The sequence below is a fragment of the Moschus berezovskii genome, chromosome 5 (genome assembly GCF_049115385.1).
Source record: "Moschus berezovskii isolate FMDL1 chromosome 5, NW_MosBer_1.0, whole genome shotgun sequence".
Classification (NCBI taxonomy): Eukaryota; Metazoa; Chordata; class Mammalia; order Artiodactyla; family Moschidae; genus Moschus; species Moschus berezovskii.
The window spans coordinates 58,570,148-58,584,240 of record NC_142464.1 but is presented as its reverse complement, the minus strand read 5'-3'; the positions used below and the strand labels follow the sequence as shown (position 1 = coordinate 58,584,240).

The 14,093-nt window shown below is 45.4% G+C and overlaps 1 protein-coding gene across 5 annotated transcripts in view; it reads right to left on the bottom strand.

Moving 5' to 3' along the window:
• Positions 1 to 9,931, bottom strand: part of PCDH7 (protocadherin 7) — a 483,519-nt gene extending 473,588 nt beyond the window's left edge. For all 5 annotated transcript variants that reach the window (XM_055434833.2, XM_055434835.2, XM_055434836.2 and 2 more), the window contains exon 1: positions 4,295 to 9,931. In XM_055434833.2, the coding sequence (XP_055290808.1) occupies positions 4,295 to 7,474 (3,180 nt within the window). In that variant the 5' untranslated portion in view covers positions 7,475 to 9,931. The remainder of the gene's footprint in view (positions 1 to 4,294) is intronic.
• Positions 9,932 to 14,093: the final 4,162 nt, after the last annotated feature.

Sequence of the window (14,093 nt, the reverse complement as noted above, 5' to 3'; positions counted from 1 at the left end):
TTAAGTCTTTTCTACATATCAATGTATGAATATCACAGTAAATAAAAGCCTAATGGCACCATAATTAGTTTACATGAATACATCTGTGTGTGTGTCTGTATGGGTGTGTGTGAGAGAGCAAGAGAGAGAGAGAGATGGATTATGATATGTATTTATCATGGGAACATGCTTTTCCACACGAGATATGTACTTACTCAAAGATAAAAGATAACAAGAAAGAATATTTTTGTTACAGTTGTCCAGCTGCATGATTTACTTACAATTATTAAATTGTCTTTGTGGTCTTAGGTCAAAGTCATTAACTGACTTAGGAGAAGTTTGAGATAAGGTTCAAATGGTCATACCTGGACTTCAAAAAAACTGTATGTTCATTGCAGATCAAATCAGTGAATGACCCTTTCCTTGATTCAGAGACATCCAGAAAGCCAAGAACTGTCTGGCTGATAGCTCTTGACTAAAGACACTATCTAACTTTCATCAGTCACTAGCCTCTTGTCTATGATTTCAGGCCATACGTAACAGAAATCCCACCATATGCAGATTCATTCTGCCTCTTCAAAGTGTCCTTGGTCATAGATAGCAGAACCATACTGTAGAATTAATGCTTATGGAATTAAAGCAGAAAGCTGTGGTTGGCATCACCATGCAAATGCATTTCCACTATAATACATATGGTATAATATGCATTCACAAATAAATCGATACTGTTTTCTTAGTGCTTAGAACTGTAATAGATGATGGAAAGTCATTTCTTGCTTCCAAAATCTAAGTAATTAAACAAATAATTTCTGCCATATCTTTACAAAGTATACAATGGATATATTGAACACAAATTGATCAATTAAAGGAAACATTATTCTGACAACATTCAGCAGTTCTTTTGGGCAAAGAAAACTGTCACTGCAGTTAATATGAAATTTTCTTGAGTATTTCAGGATCAGCTACAAATAGAGTTTTAAATTAATGTTTATTCAAGCTGTATCCTCTATCTGCTTGCCAAAAATAAAGTATATTACTTACCATTTACTAAATAAAATAAAATTTTTACTTGCCAGTGCATTATCTAAATAACATCATGACAAAGATAAGTTCAACAGGAGTTGAAAACAATATGCAAAGCAGGAACTATAGTTTTATATTGTCTATTAATCTTTTGAAATTATATTATTTTTAAGACAATTGAAAAATACTTAACACATAGTAAAATGAATAGAAAACAGAATGCTTCTGCTTTCAGTTTACAAATCAAAAGCACAGTTGAACTTCCAGGTCACAAAACTTTAACAACCACCGAGGTCAGATTTACCAAGTAAAGGAAGAATGAAATGAAAAGGTGGATACTTAATGCTGTCAATGATCCCCATTTTCTCAGTTAGACACCTTATTTAGTTGAAAACAAGGGCTCTTGTTTGAATTGCAAAGGCCTGAACTATGAAAACCTGGGCCACATCATCAAATGTGCACATTTCTGAAATAATTCCAGTACCTCTGCAACACATTATCTCCCAGATTCTGCCCAAGAATAACTATAGAAGATTGATTTGACTGTCTCTAGAACAAACAAAAAAGAGGAGGGGGCAGTTTTTACAGACTTTCATTTCTACAAAGCTGTTTAACTCATTACAACCTAACCATTAAGAGAACTTAGTAGCACCACTTATTCTCATGAAGATAATAACACTGGAATAGACATCATTTTCATTGTATCACAAATAAGGAACTATAATAAGGCAATTCAGGAAAATTATAAATTAAAAAAGGCTTTATGTCAGATAAAATCTTCTATTTTTTAATTAATCCCCACCATATGAAATTTAAAAACGGCAACTCTCAAGATTTTCTTTACATAAATTCAGCATTAAAGGGGAGAAATTATAAGAAAACTCTGAATTTAAAAAAATTCAGGTTTAATCAAAGAAAATACATTTTGGTTATGTTTATAAAGGCAAAAATTTTTTTTTAATAAAAATAGAAAATCATCTATCTACAGCACAAACAAAAATGAGAACAAACAAGATCTCATTATTCCAGATGTCAAAACAGAATGTAAATTTGTAAATGGATCTCTTGTCTCCTGACAGCAATACTGACTAGATGAAGCATATCAATTACTATCACTAATTACATTAAGGGGGAATGTATTTCATTTGCCTTTATTTCAATTTAGATCAGCTGTTTATTGTGGTTAAAACTTTATACATCTTTCAAGTGCTTAACAATATACACGTTTCCCAAAGTTACTTTTGGCAAACTGCATGGTTTATTTGAATGGCTCTGTAGGTTTTCTTTTCTGATATATGGACTTCCTTATTCAGTTAAGAGACTAACACCGTACATTAGTTTATTTATAAGCATATCACTTTGCCTTTTAGACAGGATGCCACCACACTCTTGATATTGGCTGTTTTAAATATTCAAGAATATAGAGCTAACCCTATTTGATGAGTCAAATAAAGCTTAAGTGACAGAACAGAACATAGGAGGTAGTTGTATAAAATATCTATAAATCTGCCACTTGATATGTCCACTCAAAAGTTTAAGATTACACAATTTAGAATGCAAATGTTAGGATACAACGTTCTTTTAAGATGACAGTGAAGTACGCATTCTGCATAAAGTTTTTTCACATGCTTTCTCTTAACAAATTATCATTTTCTAAAGAAATCTCTACAAATCTCTATTTGTGGGTTCTATACCTAACGTTATAAAAGTGCTGTTACTTTTAACTGGAATCTTCCTTGTTTATAAAACAGATAAAAGCACCAAAAGCAAAATAGAAATCTGCCTCTAATTCTAGGTACAGCGGTAAGAAACATACTTTCCACCTGGCATATTTCAGTGTAAAGGAAATAAGACTCACATACTTGAAAAGACATCTTTTTTAAAAGTCATTTAATTCAATGTAGTTCAAACCTGTGTTTTCTTGGATTGCTTTGGTAACTGGATATAAAAGCATAGTGTCTATTTCTCCTTATCCAAATAGCTACAATAAAGGACTATACATCAAAAACATTTCTTTATAAAGCTTATTTTTAAAACTATAGAAAACAATAAGAAATTAATATTTATCTCTTTTCTATACCTTTAATGAGCCCATCAATAACATCTTCAGTGAGGCTATAAAATAAACTTTTTACATTGCCTTAATTATTTTAAGATCACACATTCCACATGTAAAACATATTTAACAGAACACTATTGGATATTGCTTGACAGACATCAGTATGTTTCCTGAAATGTTCTGGCAGTAAGAAATATGTGACGTTTTATTAGCAGAGTTGCAACAGCTTTAGATACAGAAGTTTCCAAACGGTTTTCATTTGTTGTGTGTCAAATGTTGATGGGTGAGAAAAGTAAACTTTGTGAGTTATACACTCACATACACATTACACAAAACAAAACTTTCAAAAATAAATTATATATTTTCTGAAGTGCACCTCAGAATATACTTTGCTTTTTTTTAGTTTCCACATTTCACTGAGAAACAACTGTGTCAAATATTCCATAAAACCTTTATAGTCTTAATATATCACAATGCATACCAAAATATTCTCACACAAACTACACCAAACATGAACATTTTTGTTACTTGGTTTAAATAATGCATGATTCATGCAATTTACTTTTGCTTATGAACTTTTCATACCAAATACATATACTACAAATGCCAACTGCATATCCTCTTAAAAGCCTAATTGTATAGATACTGAAATATTAAAATGTAGTTTTTCATGGCATTTACATAAGATTAAATATTTTCAAGTCAGCATTTTTGTCAGTCAGCATTTCAATATCTCAGACTTGGTACTTCATTTGCATGAATCAGCATCTGCTTATCTGTAAAATTCTGCATAATGTATAATGTAGCTAAAACTTTTTTAGTGTCCAATTTGCATAGACAGCAATAGTAACTTTAGAAATTTTGTCTTTGGATAAAATTATCCACTTAGCAGCACAAAAGAAAATAATTTTAGGTTAAAACTAGCCATCCAAAGAATTCACACAAATTTATCTGGAAACAAAAAACGAAGCATGAATTAGAATTGTCAAATACTAAGAGAAGCGTAAAACGCCACTTACAGTGTTTTCTTCTGTAGCTTAGTAAACTCTGGTATAAGGTGCAAACTATAGTGGTGTACCTTTCGTAAATGACCTCTACTAAATAAGTGGTATAAGAATTACACAAACATTAATTTCCTGCTATTAAAATTTTATCTAATATTAAGAGTGAAGACAAGACTTTGCAGAAGATGCGCTGTCTTAGATATTTAAATAGATGTGGGATGCATCTTACCTGTTTGCTGTATTTGTTATTGGTTTGACAGCTGTACTCAGAGCAGTGATCTGATCCAATTGAAATGTTGTCTCCTGCTCCCACAAATGTATTAGCTGGTGGTAGATCTTGTACGGCCTGGTGTTTTTTTCCTGCAGTTGGTGATTGGGGGTGAAGCTGGACAGTAGGCAAGGGGGAACTAGATTTGTAATGCCTGGCCAGGTCAGGACTGCCAGGCCCACCATTAACTGATCGGTATCGGCCCATGCTTGGGCTGTCTGACAGCTTCTCATTGACACTATCATACCTCTGTCCATTTGGTTTAGAAGCTTCTACAGTGACAATGCTGCTGTAGAGTGGCTGCTTAGATTTTTTATTTTTCTTGTCCTTTTTAGGCTTTTTAGATTTGTCATGCTGTTGGGGTGTAAAAAAGTCTTCATGATCTTTTTTGCCGGCTTCATAGCCATTTTTATTTTTGGAACGGCAATATCTTGCCATCACTACAATTAAGATGATTAGTATCACAGTCATAATTCCAGCAACCACCCCAATGACAATACTGAGTCTCTGTTTGCTAATTTCATAGCTTGGGTCACCAGCTATATCCTGGGTGAGTGGGGTGTGCAAGCTTCTGGCTATCTGGGAGTCAATCACAGTTGCATTAGAAACACTTTCATTGACAAACACATGCACCAGAGTCGTGGTAGACTGGGAAGGCTGCCCACTGTCATTCACTTGCACCACCAATCTGTGCAAGCCATAATGCTTTTGGGTGAGTTTTCCCACTAAGGAAACCACACCACTGGTGGAATCAATCTCAAACAGCTTGAAGGGATTCCCTCCCACAATGCTGTAGTTAAGGTCTGCATTGATGCCATCATCACTGTCTGTTGCCAACACTGTAGCTACTACTGTCCTGACGTTACTTGAAGGTGGCAGTAAAGTGTAGGAAATATTTCTGGGAAGGGTGATAGTGGGAGCATTGTCATTCTCATCCATCACAAAGAGAGAGACCGTGGCTGTTGCAGATCTGGGAGGATCTCCCCCGTCCACAGCTTTGACTCTGAAAGTGTATGTGGTCTGATATTCTCTGTCAAAAGACCTCGTGGAGTAAATAGTCCCTGTGTCATTTTCGATGGAAAAAATGTTACTGTTCTCCTCTATGTATAGGCTCATCTCTGCATTGCGCCCCTTGTCAGCATCCATCACTGTGACCATTCCCACGGGGCTGTTGGGCTGTAAATTTTCTTTCACATAAAAGGTAAAGACGTCCTGCATGAACTTAGGGTCATTGTCATTCTTGTCAGCCACCTGAACAATCACTGTGGTGCTGCCCTGTAGGACGGGGACGCCTTTGTCTCTGGCGTTAACTTTAAACTCGTACCTGTCAGTCTGCTCGCGGTCCAGCACGGTATTGACAAGGATGTCCCCAGAATCAGGATCTATGGCAAAGATCCCCATCACGGAAGAGTCCAGCGAGTAGGCGATTTCAGCGTTTTTCCCACTGTCTGCGTCTGTAGCCAGCACCGTGGCTACCCTTTCTCCGGGGATGTTGTTCTCAGGAAAGTACACCTCCACCACCGACTGGCCAAAGACAGGCGGGTTGTCGTTGGTGTCTCCCACCTTGACAATCAGGGAGTTGTTGCTGGAGAGACTGGGGCTGCCCGAGTCCACAGCTACTATAACCACGTTGAACTCCCTGGTGGTCTCATAGTCCAAAGGGGCCGAGGTGTGCAGGAAGTACTTTTTCTTGTTCTGGTCGCCCTCTGTGTCACTGGCCGGCTTGAGCTGGAAGGGCACGTCGCCCACCACGGTGCAGGTGACCACTCCATTCTCGCCTTGATCTCGGTCAGACACCTGTACCAGGGCGATGGGGGTGTCCACCAGAACGTCCTCGGCCACGTTGGCCACCCCGTCCTTGAGTGGGATGCGCCCGATCTTGCGGATTTCAATGGACGGCACATTGTCGTTCTCGTCCTTGATATTAAGGACCACCGTGGCTTTGTCTGTCTTGGGGGGCTGCCCGCGATCGCGGGCCATGACCGTAAAGCGCAGCTGGTTCACTTCCTCGCGGTCGATACGGTGCAGGACACTGAGCCAGCCGGACGTCTCGTCCAGGCGCAGCAGCCGCCGCACGGACTCGGTAGCCGCCCCGAACACGTACTCGATCTGCCCGTTGACCCCCACGTCCAGGTCGGCGGCACGCAGCTGCAGGATGGGGGTACCCGGGGCACTGTTCTCGGCCAGGTCAGCCTCGTACACGCTCTTCTCGAAGCGGGGGCTGTTGTCGTTCACGTCGGTGATGAGCACCCGCAGGATGGCCTGAGAGGAGCGAGGCGGGTCGCCACCGTCGCGCACCCTCAGGGTCAGCTCGTAGGAGTCGCGCTGTTCGCGGTCCAGCGCCCCCTTCACGATCAGTTGCGGCTGCTTTTCGCCATCCGGGGTGTCGGCCACCTGCAGTTCGAACACGCTGCTGCGTCCGCCGGGGCTGGTCCCGCCGCCGCCGCCTTCTGGCGCGTCCAGCCGCCTCTTGGAGCCCCCGGGGCCGCCGCCGCTCCCGCCGTTCCCGCCGCCCCCGGGGTAGGGGGCGCTGTCGGCAGGCCCGGCGCGCCGGCCCTCGCCGCCGCCGCCGCCGCCGCCCCCGGGCTCCTGTAGCAGCTCGTAGCGCTCAATGCCGTTGCGGCCGAAGTCGCGGTCGGTGGCGGTGGGCAGCAGGTAGAGAGTGCCCACCGGCCGGTTCTCCTCCACCGTGAGCGTAAGCACGGGTGACGGGAAGGTGGGCGTGTTGTCGTTGATGTCGAGCACAATGACCCGACCCTCGAACAGGTCCACCCAGCTCTGCGAGGGCCCGATCACCGACACCTCGAAGTCCAAGAAGCACTCGTTCTCGTCGAAGATCATCTGACACTGGGGCAGTTTCTCGCGGTCGATGCGCCGCTCGCTCGTACTCAGCTCGCCGGTGAGGTTGTCGATCTTCAGGTACTCTGAGCCCGACTCGAGGCTGAAAGTCACCTCACCGGAGCCGGTCACGATGCCCAAGTCCGAGGCGACGTTGCCGATGCGGACGTCTGCTGGGCCCTCCTCGGCCAGTCGGTATCGGAGGAGTTGCTTGGCGGCCGCTAGGCTGAGCGAGAGCGGCAAGAGGAGGCAGCAGCCCAGACACCAGGCGCGCGCCCATCCCATGGTCCGCATCCTCAGCATCTTCTCCTGCTGCTGCTGCTACTGCTCCTTCTAATTACGGCCCCTTGGCGCCCCCCTCCTCTGGGGCCCGTGGCCTGCCCTCCTCCCAGTCCTCTCCCCTCTCCGAGAAGGGAAGAAGCAAGAGGGAACGCAGGGAGGGGGCAAGAGCAGCGTCCAGAGTCAGCCAGGGGGAACCAGCGATAGATCCTTCTTTTTTTTTTTTTCCTCCTCTTGCTTCTTCTGAAAGTTATTATTTCATAATTTATGCAATGGGTGCTAATCGCCCGCTAGCCAGCCGCCGTTCAGTCGCAGTACTCACAGTTCACGGGACACTGCGCGCCGCGGGCTCGACGCGCCCCCAGAGTCATACCCGCAACCGGCAGAGGAACCCGGGCTCCCGTCACCGCTCAGTCAGATGGGGCTGGAACCGCTCCGGCAGGCGGGCGGTGGAGCCGGGAAGCGGCCGGGAGCGAGCCTGCTGCCTCCCCCGCCTGCCAACCCCGCTTGTCTTCGCTGCTACTCGAGTTGAGTCCAATTCACGTTCCAGCCGCTCACTCCAGACCCAGCTTCTGCTCCGGCTGCCCAGGCAAACGTGAGTCGCTTCATGCAAGAGGTGCTACGGCCAGCAACAAGCCAGTCTCAACTCCGACTCCGATCAGGCAGCGGGGGAGCCAGTCAACAGATCGAGAATGAAAAATCCCGGCAGGTCGCTTCGGGCAACGTGCAGTGGAGACGACTCGAGTCACACAGCGGTCCGCGTCCGGGTTCCCCCCGTGAGCGGAAAAGCAGCCCGAGCCATCTTCAGAGACGCCCTGAGTGTCGGTCCCGTCTCACCCAGAGAGCTCGGGTTTCTCTTTTTTCTTAACAACTCTGCGCAAGGTCATTAGTCTCGAAGCCGCCGCCTGAAACCGCAGCAGCCGTTCGCCCGCGGGGGTGAGGGCTGAGCCGTGTGCACCGCGCGGTGCCCAAGTTTGGGTTCGCAGCCGCAGAGTCCGTGCCTTTCCTCACCTGCATTCGGCCCGCATGTCAGAGCACTGGGATCTGCAGCGCTGTGCGCGATTCAGGGAGGAGATTGCAGCCTCTCTCTCTCCCCGCTCTCTCTCTCTCTCGATCCCTCCCCTCCCTCTCTCCTCCTCCTCTCTCCTCCCTCCTCCCGTTTCCCCTTTCCCCTTCTCCCACTCCTCTCTCCCTCACGCTCCCTCTTCTATCTCCCAGTCCCAATACAGGCAACTAGAGCTGAACTTGATCCCTTTGCAGTTCAAAGGTGAGCACACCAGGCTCGGTGCGCAGGCGACGCTGTCCTGGCGAAAGACCCCAGCCGGGCTCCCCAACGGCAATTAACAAAGATGCCCAATTCTGTCCGGATTTCCGAAGAAAAGCACAAGGCATGGGGTGGGGGGAGGTGGAGTCAGAGACAGCTGCCAAGTAGCTTTAAAAAAAAAAAAAAAAAAGAACACAGTTTGCCAAGGGGAGAAAAAGTGCCAGTCGGTTGTTGCCTCGGAAGTGCCCTGGCACGGCGGGTGAATTCCGCAGTTGTCTCGTCCCCTCTGGTGTCTGGGAGAGTCTAGTGCTTGCGCTCCCGCCGCCCCTTTGGCTGCCGCGGCTCTAAGACACTGAATGGCAAGCGGGAAGCTCCAGCTCGCCAGCCGCGAGCCGGAAACCCGCAAGTTTGCCCAAAGTGATGGTTGCTGCTGGGAGCTCTCTGCCTTGCTTGCGGCTCAAGCTTGTCCCTGACGCTACTGCGGCGGCGGTAGCAGTGGAGCCGTGGAAACTACACACTCAGAGAAGGAGGGAGGAGGACCGGGGTGGGGGGAGGGAGACAGGAGGGAGCACTAGCCAGCCGCCCCGCTCCGGAAAGCCCAGTTTCAGCTCCGGGGGCCACTCCGAGTGTGCGCAATCCTAACAAGTCCCCCTTAAGCCAAAGCTTGTACCTCTCCCTCCCCAGCGAGTGCAGCCGCTGCCTTCTGTGGGAACTTGCTTTCCCTCCCTGGGGCTGGTAAATTTCCTTCTCGCTCCGGCTAATGCTGAGAGCGTGTGTGAGAGCGCCGAACATGTGTCAGCAAACGTTTTCCTTCCCCTTCTCAAAGTGTGTTCTTCATCTGCCCCCCCCACCGTCTCTGGTTCGCGAATTAGCTTCTTGGTTAAGGGTTGGTCAGCTGTGGCTTCGGGGACCCAGCGTGTGGCCAGGGAGCTACGCTGGTGTTCTGAGAAACCATGATGGGCTGCAGTCGTTAAGAGACAACAGCGAACTCCTGAGAGTGGGAAAGCGATCCGTTTTGGGAGCGCAGAGTTAGGAGGGCTGGGGTTTGGGGAGGGGGAGGGTGATCTGTCTTTGTTTAAATGCTTGGCATTCCTGTCGCCGTGCTTGCTTATGGGGTAGACCGTGTGTGCGCGCGCCTGGGGAATAAACACATGTTGGAAGCCTCGATATTATTTTCTGAGCAGAAACCCGCAGCTTTTAGTAACTGGCAAAGTGTAGCGTCACCTATCTGGATAAAAGGGAAATAAACTTTAATGTCAACTTTGTGTACCAAACTGTCCCTAGCTCCTTTTCTCTCCTTTTGACTTTGTGCCACTAGAACGTAGATGGTGTTCCCCCACGCGAGGCTTCCCCAGTTTTTCAGACACGGCCACCGCAGCTCGCCTCATCGGATTTCAATTCTGGTCGCGTTTTCCGAACTATAGACATTTACTCTTCATTTATTTCAGCGGCAGTTAAACAAGGGGGCCCAGCCAGGATTGGGGGTTGGTTTGAGGTGGGTAGGAAATACTTGGAGGGAATTCTTACCATCTCAAAAAAAGAACGGGGGCTGCCACTAGGTTTTGCTTAGTCCTCAGCCGGTTTGGTCAATTTAAAGGCATTAAAAGTCCTCCACTTAAAGGAAAATTTAAAGCGAAAAGAAGAAAAGAGAAATACGTTCAGAGTGAGTACTCTGCCTTTACGATACCTATGTGAGGCGGCGGAATGATTTAAAGACAAACACCAATAAAGTCTTTGAGCAGACATAGAGCGCGGTTATTTAGGCAGGCGCAGCCAGCAGGAATGGGGAGGGGGGGAGGCGGCAGAGATTTCCAAGCATTCCCTATGGGGGATCGTAGAGGTGCGGAGGATGGAGCAATCGTGGTTTGTGCTAGGGAGCTGGCGAGTATTTTCCAGTCTGCTAAAACAGCAGCACTCTGGGGGTAGTGGCTCCTCCTCTGAGGCCAGGCCGGGAATCCGGCCTTTCCACCCGCCTCCCCACCCCCTGTCCCTCCACCTCCTACCCCTCGCAGGCACCGGAGCCTCTCTGCTCTATATCTGCAGCATCAGCGAGAACTGCTCGGCGCGCAGACTCAGTGCGCACCGCCGCAGTCTAGAGCCGGGGGGCGGGGGCGGGCGCCGCAGCGCAGAAGCGGCAGGCTAAGTGTCAATAAAGCCAAATTCCCCTTATATTGAGCAAACTCTGGTTTATCAGAACGCTGCCTCCCTGAGACACCCAGTCCCGTTTTTTCCAGGGTCCAAGACCGAAGCCCGCGCATTCCAATACGCGGCAATATGGTGCAGTACACTCAGTCCTCTCGCCGCCTTTCCTAAGATTTTGCAAACTTCGGGCAGCCGCGTAGGCAGAGACACTGTACATTCCCTTTTGCCTCGCCAGACTGTAAACTTGAACAAGCCCGTGCGCCCACCGCTCCGACGCGCAATCTTTAGGCGCACACCAGTGGGGCGGGGTGGGGGGGCGAAAAGAGTAGGCGGCTTTTCCCTAGAGCGTTGAAATTTCCTTCCAGATGACCAGGAGGTGGAGTGGAGTGGGGAGGAGGGGTGGCGTCCTTCACAGTGGAGTGGTTTCCTCATTGCGAGTCACCAGCCCGCCCTCCCCACTCTCGTCCCTACCAACTCCGCCGCGCAGCCAAACCGGCGTGGGAAATGGGTCCGACGTGCCGGGCATGGAGAATAGCGCGGCCAGACTGCCGAGGCCTTGAAGCCGTCTGGCTTCTCCCTTCCCCCACGTTCCCCGGCTCCGACCTTTCCGCCAGAGCAGCCCAGGAGTGTTGGCAGATTTGCCTGGTCGTTCGTTGGGTTCCTGGGGAAAGGAACGCGATGGGCGGGGTAGGGTTGTGGGCGAGGTGAGCAGAGCTCTCCGAGCGCCCTTGCCGCGGACGGAGCTCCAGTCCTCTTCCGCCCCCTGTCTAGGGACTGACACCAACTCCAGCCTCCAGCCGGCGCGAAGGATGAATGGAGGCGAGAAGCCGATTCCCCCACCCCCGCCCCATTTCCGCAGTCTCAGAGCCAGTGTCACAAGTGCTCAGCAATTTCATTAAATGCAACCGGGGGGCTAAATCCCCCGCGGTACGAGACCTCACCAAGGGAATATGATATCCGGGTTCGCTCCCACCCACAAACCCCGCCCGGCCCTTCAAATCCGAGGCTGCATTTATCTTCTCAACCTGAGAGGAAAGGGTTCAGAAGGAAATGGAATCGAAAGTGTAACCGGCTGCAATAAATTAAAGAGCCCGCTGCCACTGCTGTTGCTTTGGCGTCCAGAATTAGAGAAACGAGATCAGTGTCCTAAAACCCGCCTTGATCAGATACAACGTCATCCCTTGTACCAAAGTATCTGAGAGAATGTTGAAATATTGTTTTTTTTTTTTAAGGACAATAAAAAGAAATGTCGCTTTGAAACGAAGGTTAAAAAGGAAATTTTATTATAGAAATATCACTCCATTCTAATAGACACTTAATAAAAGCTCGGCCAACGATTTCTTTTCTATGCCAATATCTTACAATGCACGGTAGTTTTTGGTTTTTCTTTTTAAATTTATCGACTAACCTTGCTTACTTAAAACTGCTTTGCAGTTAAAAAAAAAAAAGAAAAAAATTCAATGACTGAGCTGAAAAATAGCATCCAGGGTCGGTGTTGTAGTTTAAGCCTTAAGAAAAGACAGGAAGAGGAAAAACAACAAAAGTTTATGGGTTAGAATGAATACAAAGAAGTAGGTGCCAGAGATGTGATCTCTGGGGGGCTTTCATTCATTATAGACGACGTATTTACGATAATACAAGAAAAAAGGTTAAATACAGTAAACATGATAGCCAGTTCTGGAAAGAAATATAAAGCAGTTTGACGGGAAGGGAGAAAGTGACTCAAGAACGCCACCAAGGGACAAACTGAGGAAATGACACCCCTACATCTTCAAATCTGTTGACCTTTTATCTTTTTCGAACCGGTCATCTGTATCCACTTACGTATGTGCAAACACGTTTTTGAGGTCTTTACGATCAATCATTTCTCCAGCTACTTCTGGTAAACTTGATACTTTAGTTTTCTTTCTCTAAATAATAAAAAATGACTGTCCTTTAAACCTCTGTCATTTTAAGTAGTAAGTATAACTCAACTTACAACAAATATGATTCTGATTCCTGGGACTGCGAGAAACTACAGGAATCTTTTGCAGTCTTAAATTCATGCTTGTAGTACTAAAATGTGTAGTATACGTAAATGGCTAAATTATTCATTGAAATAACAGGCTTTTTGATGGACATGAAAACTCAGCAGTTTAAATAAGGAAACCACAGATTTCCTTTTAAGCAGGTAATAACTGCTTGCATCAGTGGTTATTTAATTGGTCTCCAGCCAAGAAATAGAACAAGTTGTACCGTTTAAATCATGAGATCATGTAATGCAAAGCCATATAATGCAATATATCAGTAGTAGAAGAACACAAGCTAAGAACTAAACTAAGTTGATTCATACTGCCTATTTGAATAACTATTAAATATTTCCATAAGTCTAGTACAAAAACTTAAGAGAAAAAGAAATTCATGAAAACAATTTTAAGATTTTACTTAAATATTAGTTTATAGTCTGTGTGATTTGCTGATTTAAATGTAGTGTTTCTGTTTAAAAATGACACTTGATAGAAATATTTCACTTTAAGCACAGAACAAATTGTGGGATTGTTTTTCTAGAGTTTTAAATGTCAAAATATATTCAATATAACATAGATTTAAAATTTATGTGAAATATATCTAAATCAGATACTGTAACTGACAAACGCATTTTTTATTTACAAGATAATTTATGGATTTTTTTCCAACTTGATGGTAATTTTTATACATTTGCAAATATCTAAGCTTGAGAGGAAAACAGTATTTTGCAATATCTGGGTGAGTTTTTGGGAGAAAGACCCTTGATAGGTCAAAACAGTATATCCTATTATTTTTGATGATCTGAGGCTGTCCCCTGTCTTTATCTGTGGTAAAATTGAACATTCCAATGCCCTTTCCAGGAACCTGAGACATTTGGCATTTCTTTACTACCATGGCAGGATATGTCGAATGCTACTGTGACTAACGACCTCTAAGCCTAGATAATATATTAAGGATTTGGGGAAAAAATATCTCATTATAATAGATTATATTAATATAATACTCAAATAAATGACCTTGTTTGTACTAAGTATTGTTGAAAATTATGAATTAGCTTTATAAATTTTATTCCCTATGTTGACCTATGCTAACTAGATCACTTATGTTAATTACCAATACCAGGTAATATAAAACATTAATCAAATTTAACCCATTAAAATTTAGAAAATACAAAATGTAGAATGTTTCTAGGATGGATAATATAGTAAATTTGATTAACTACTTTACCAG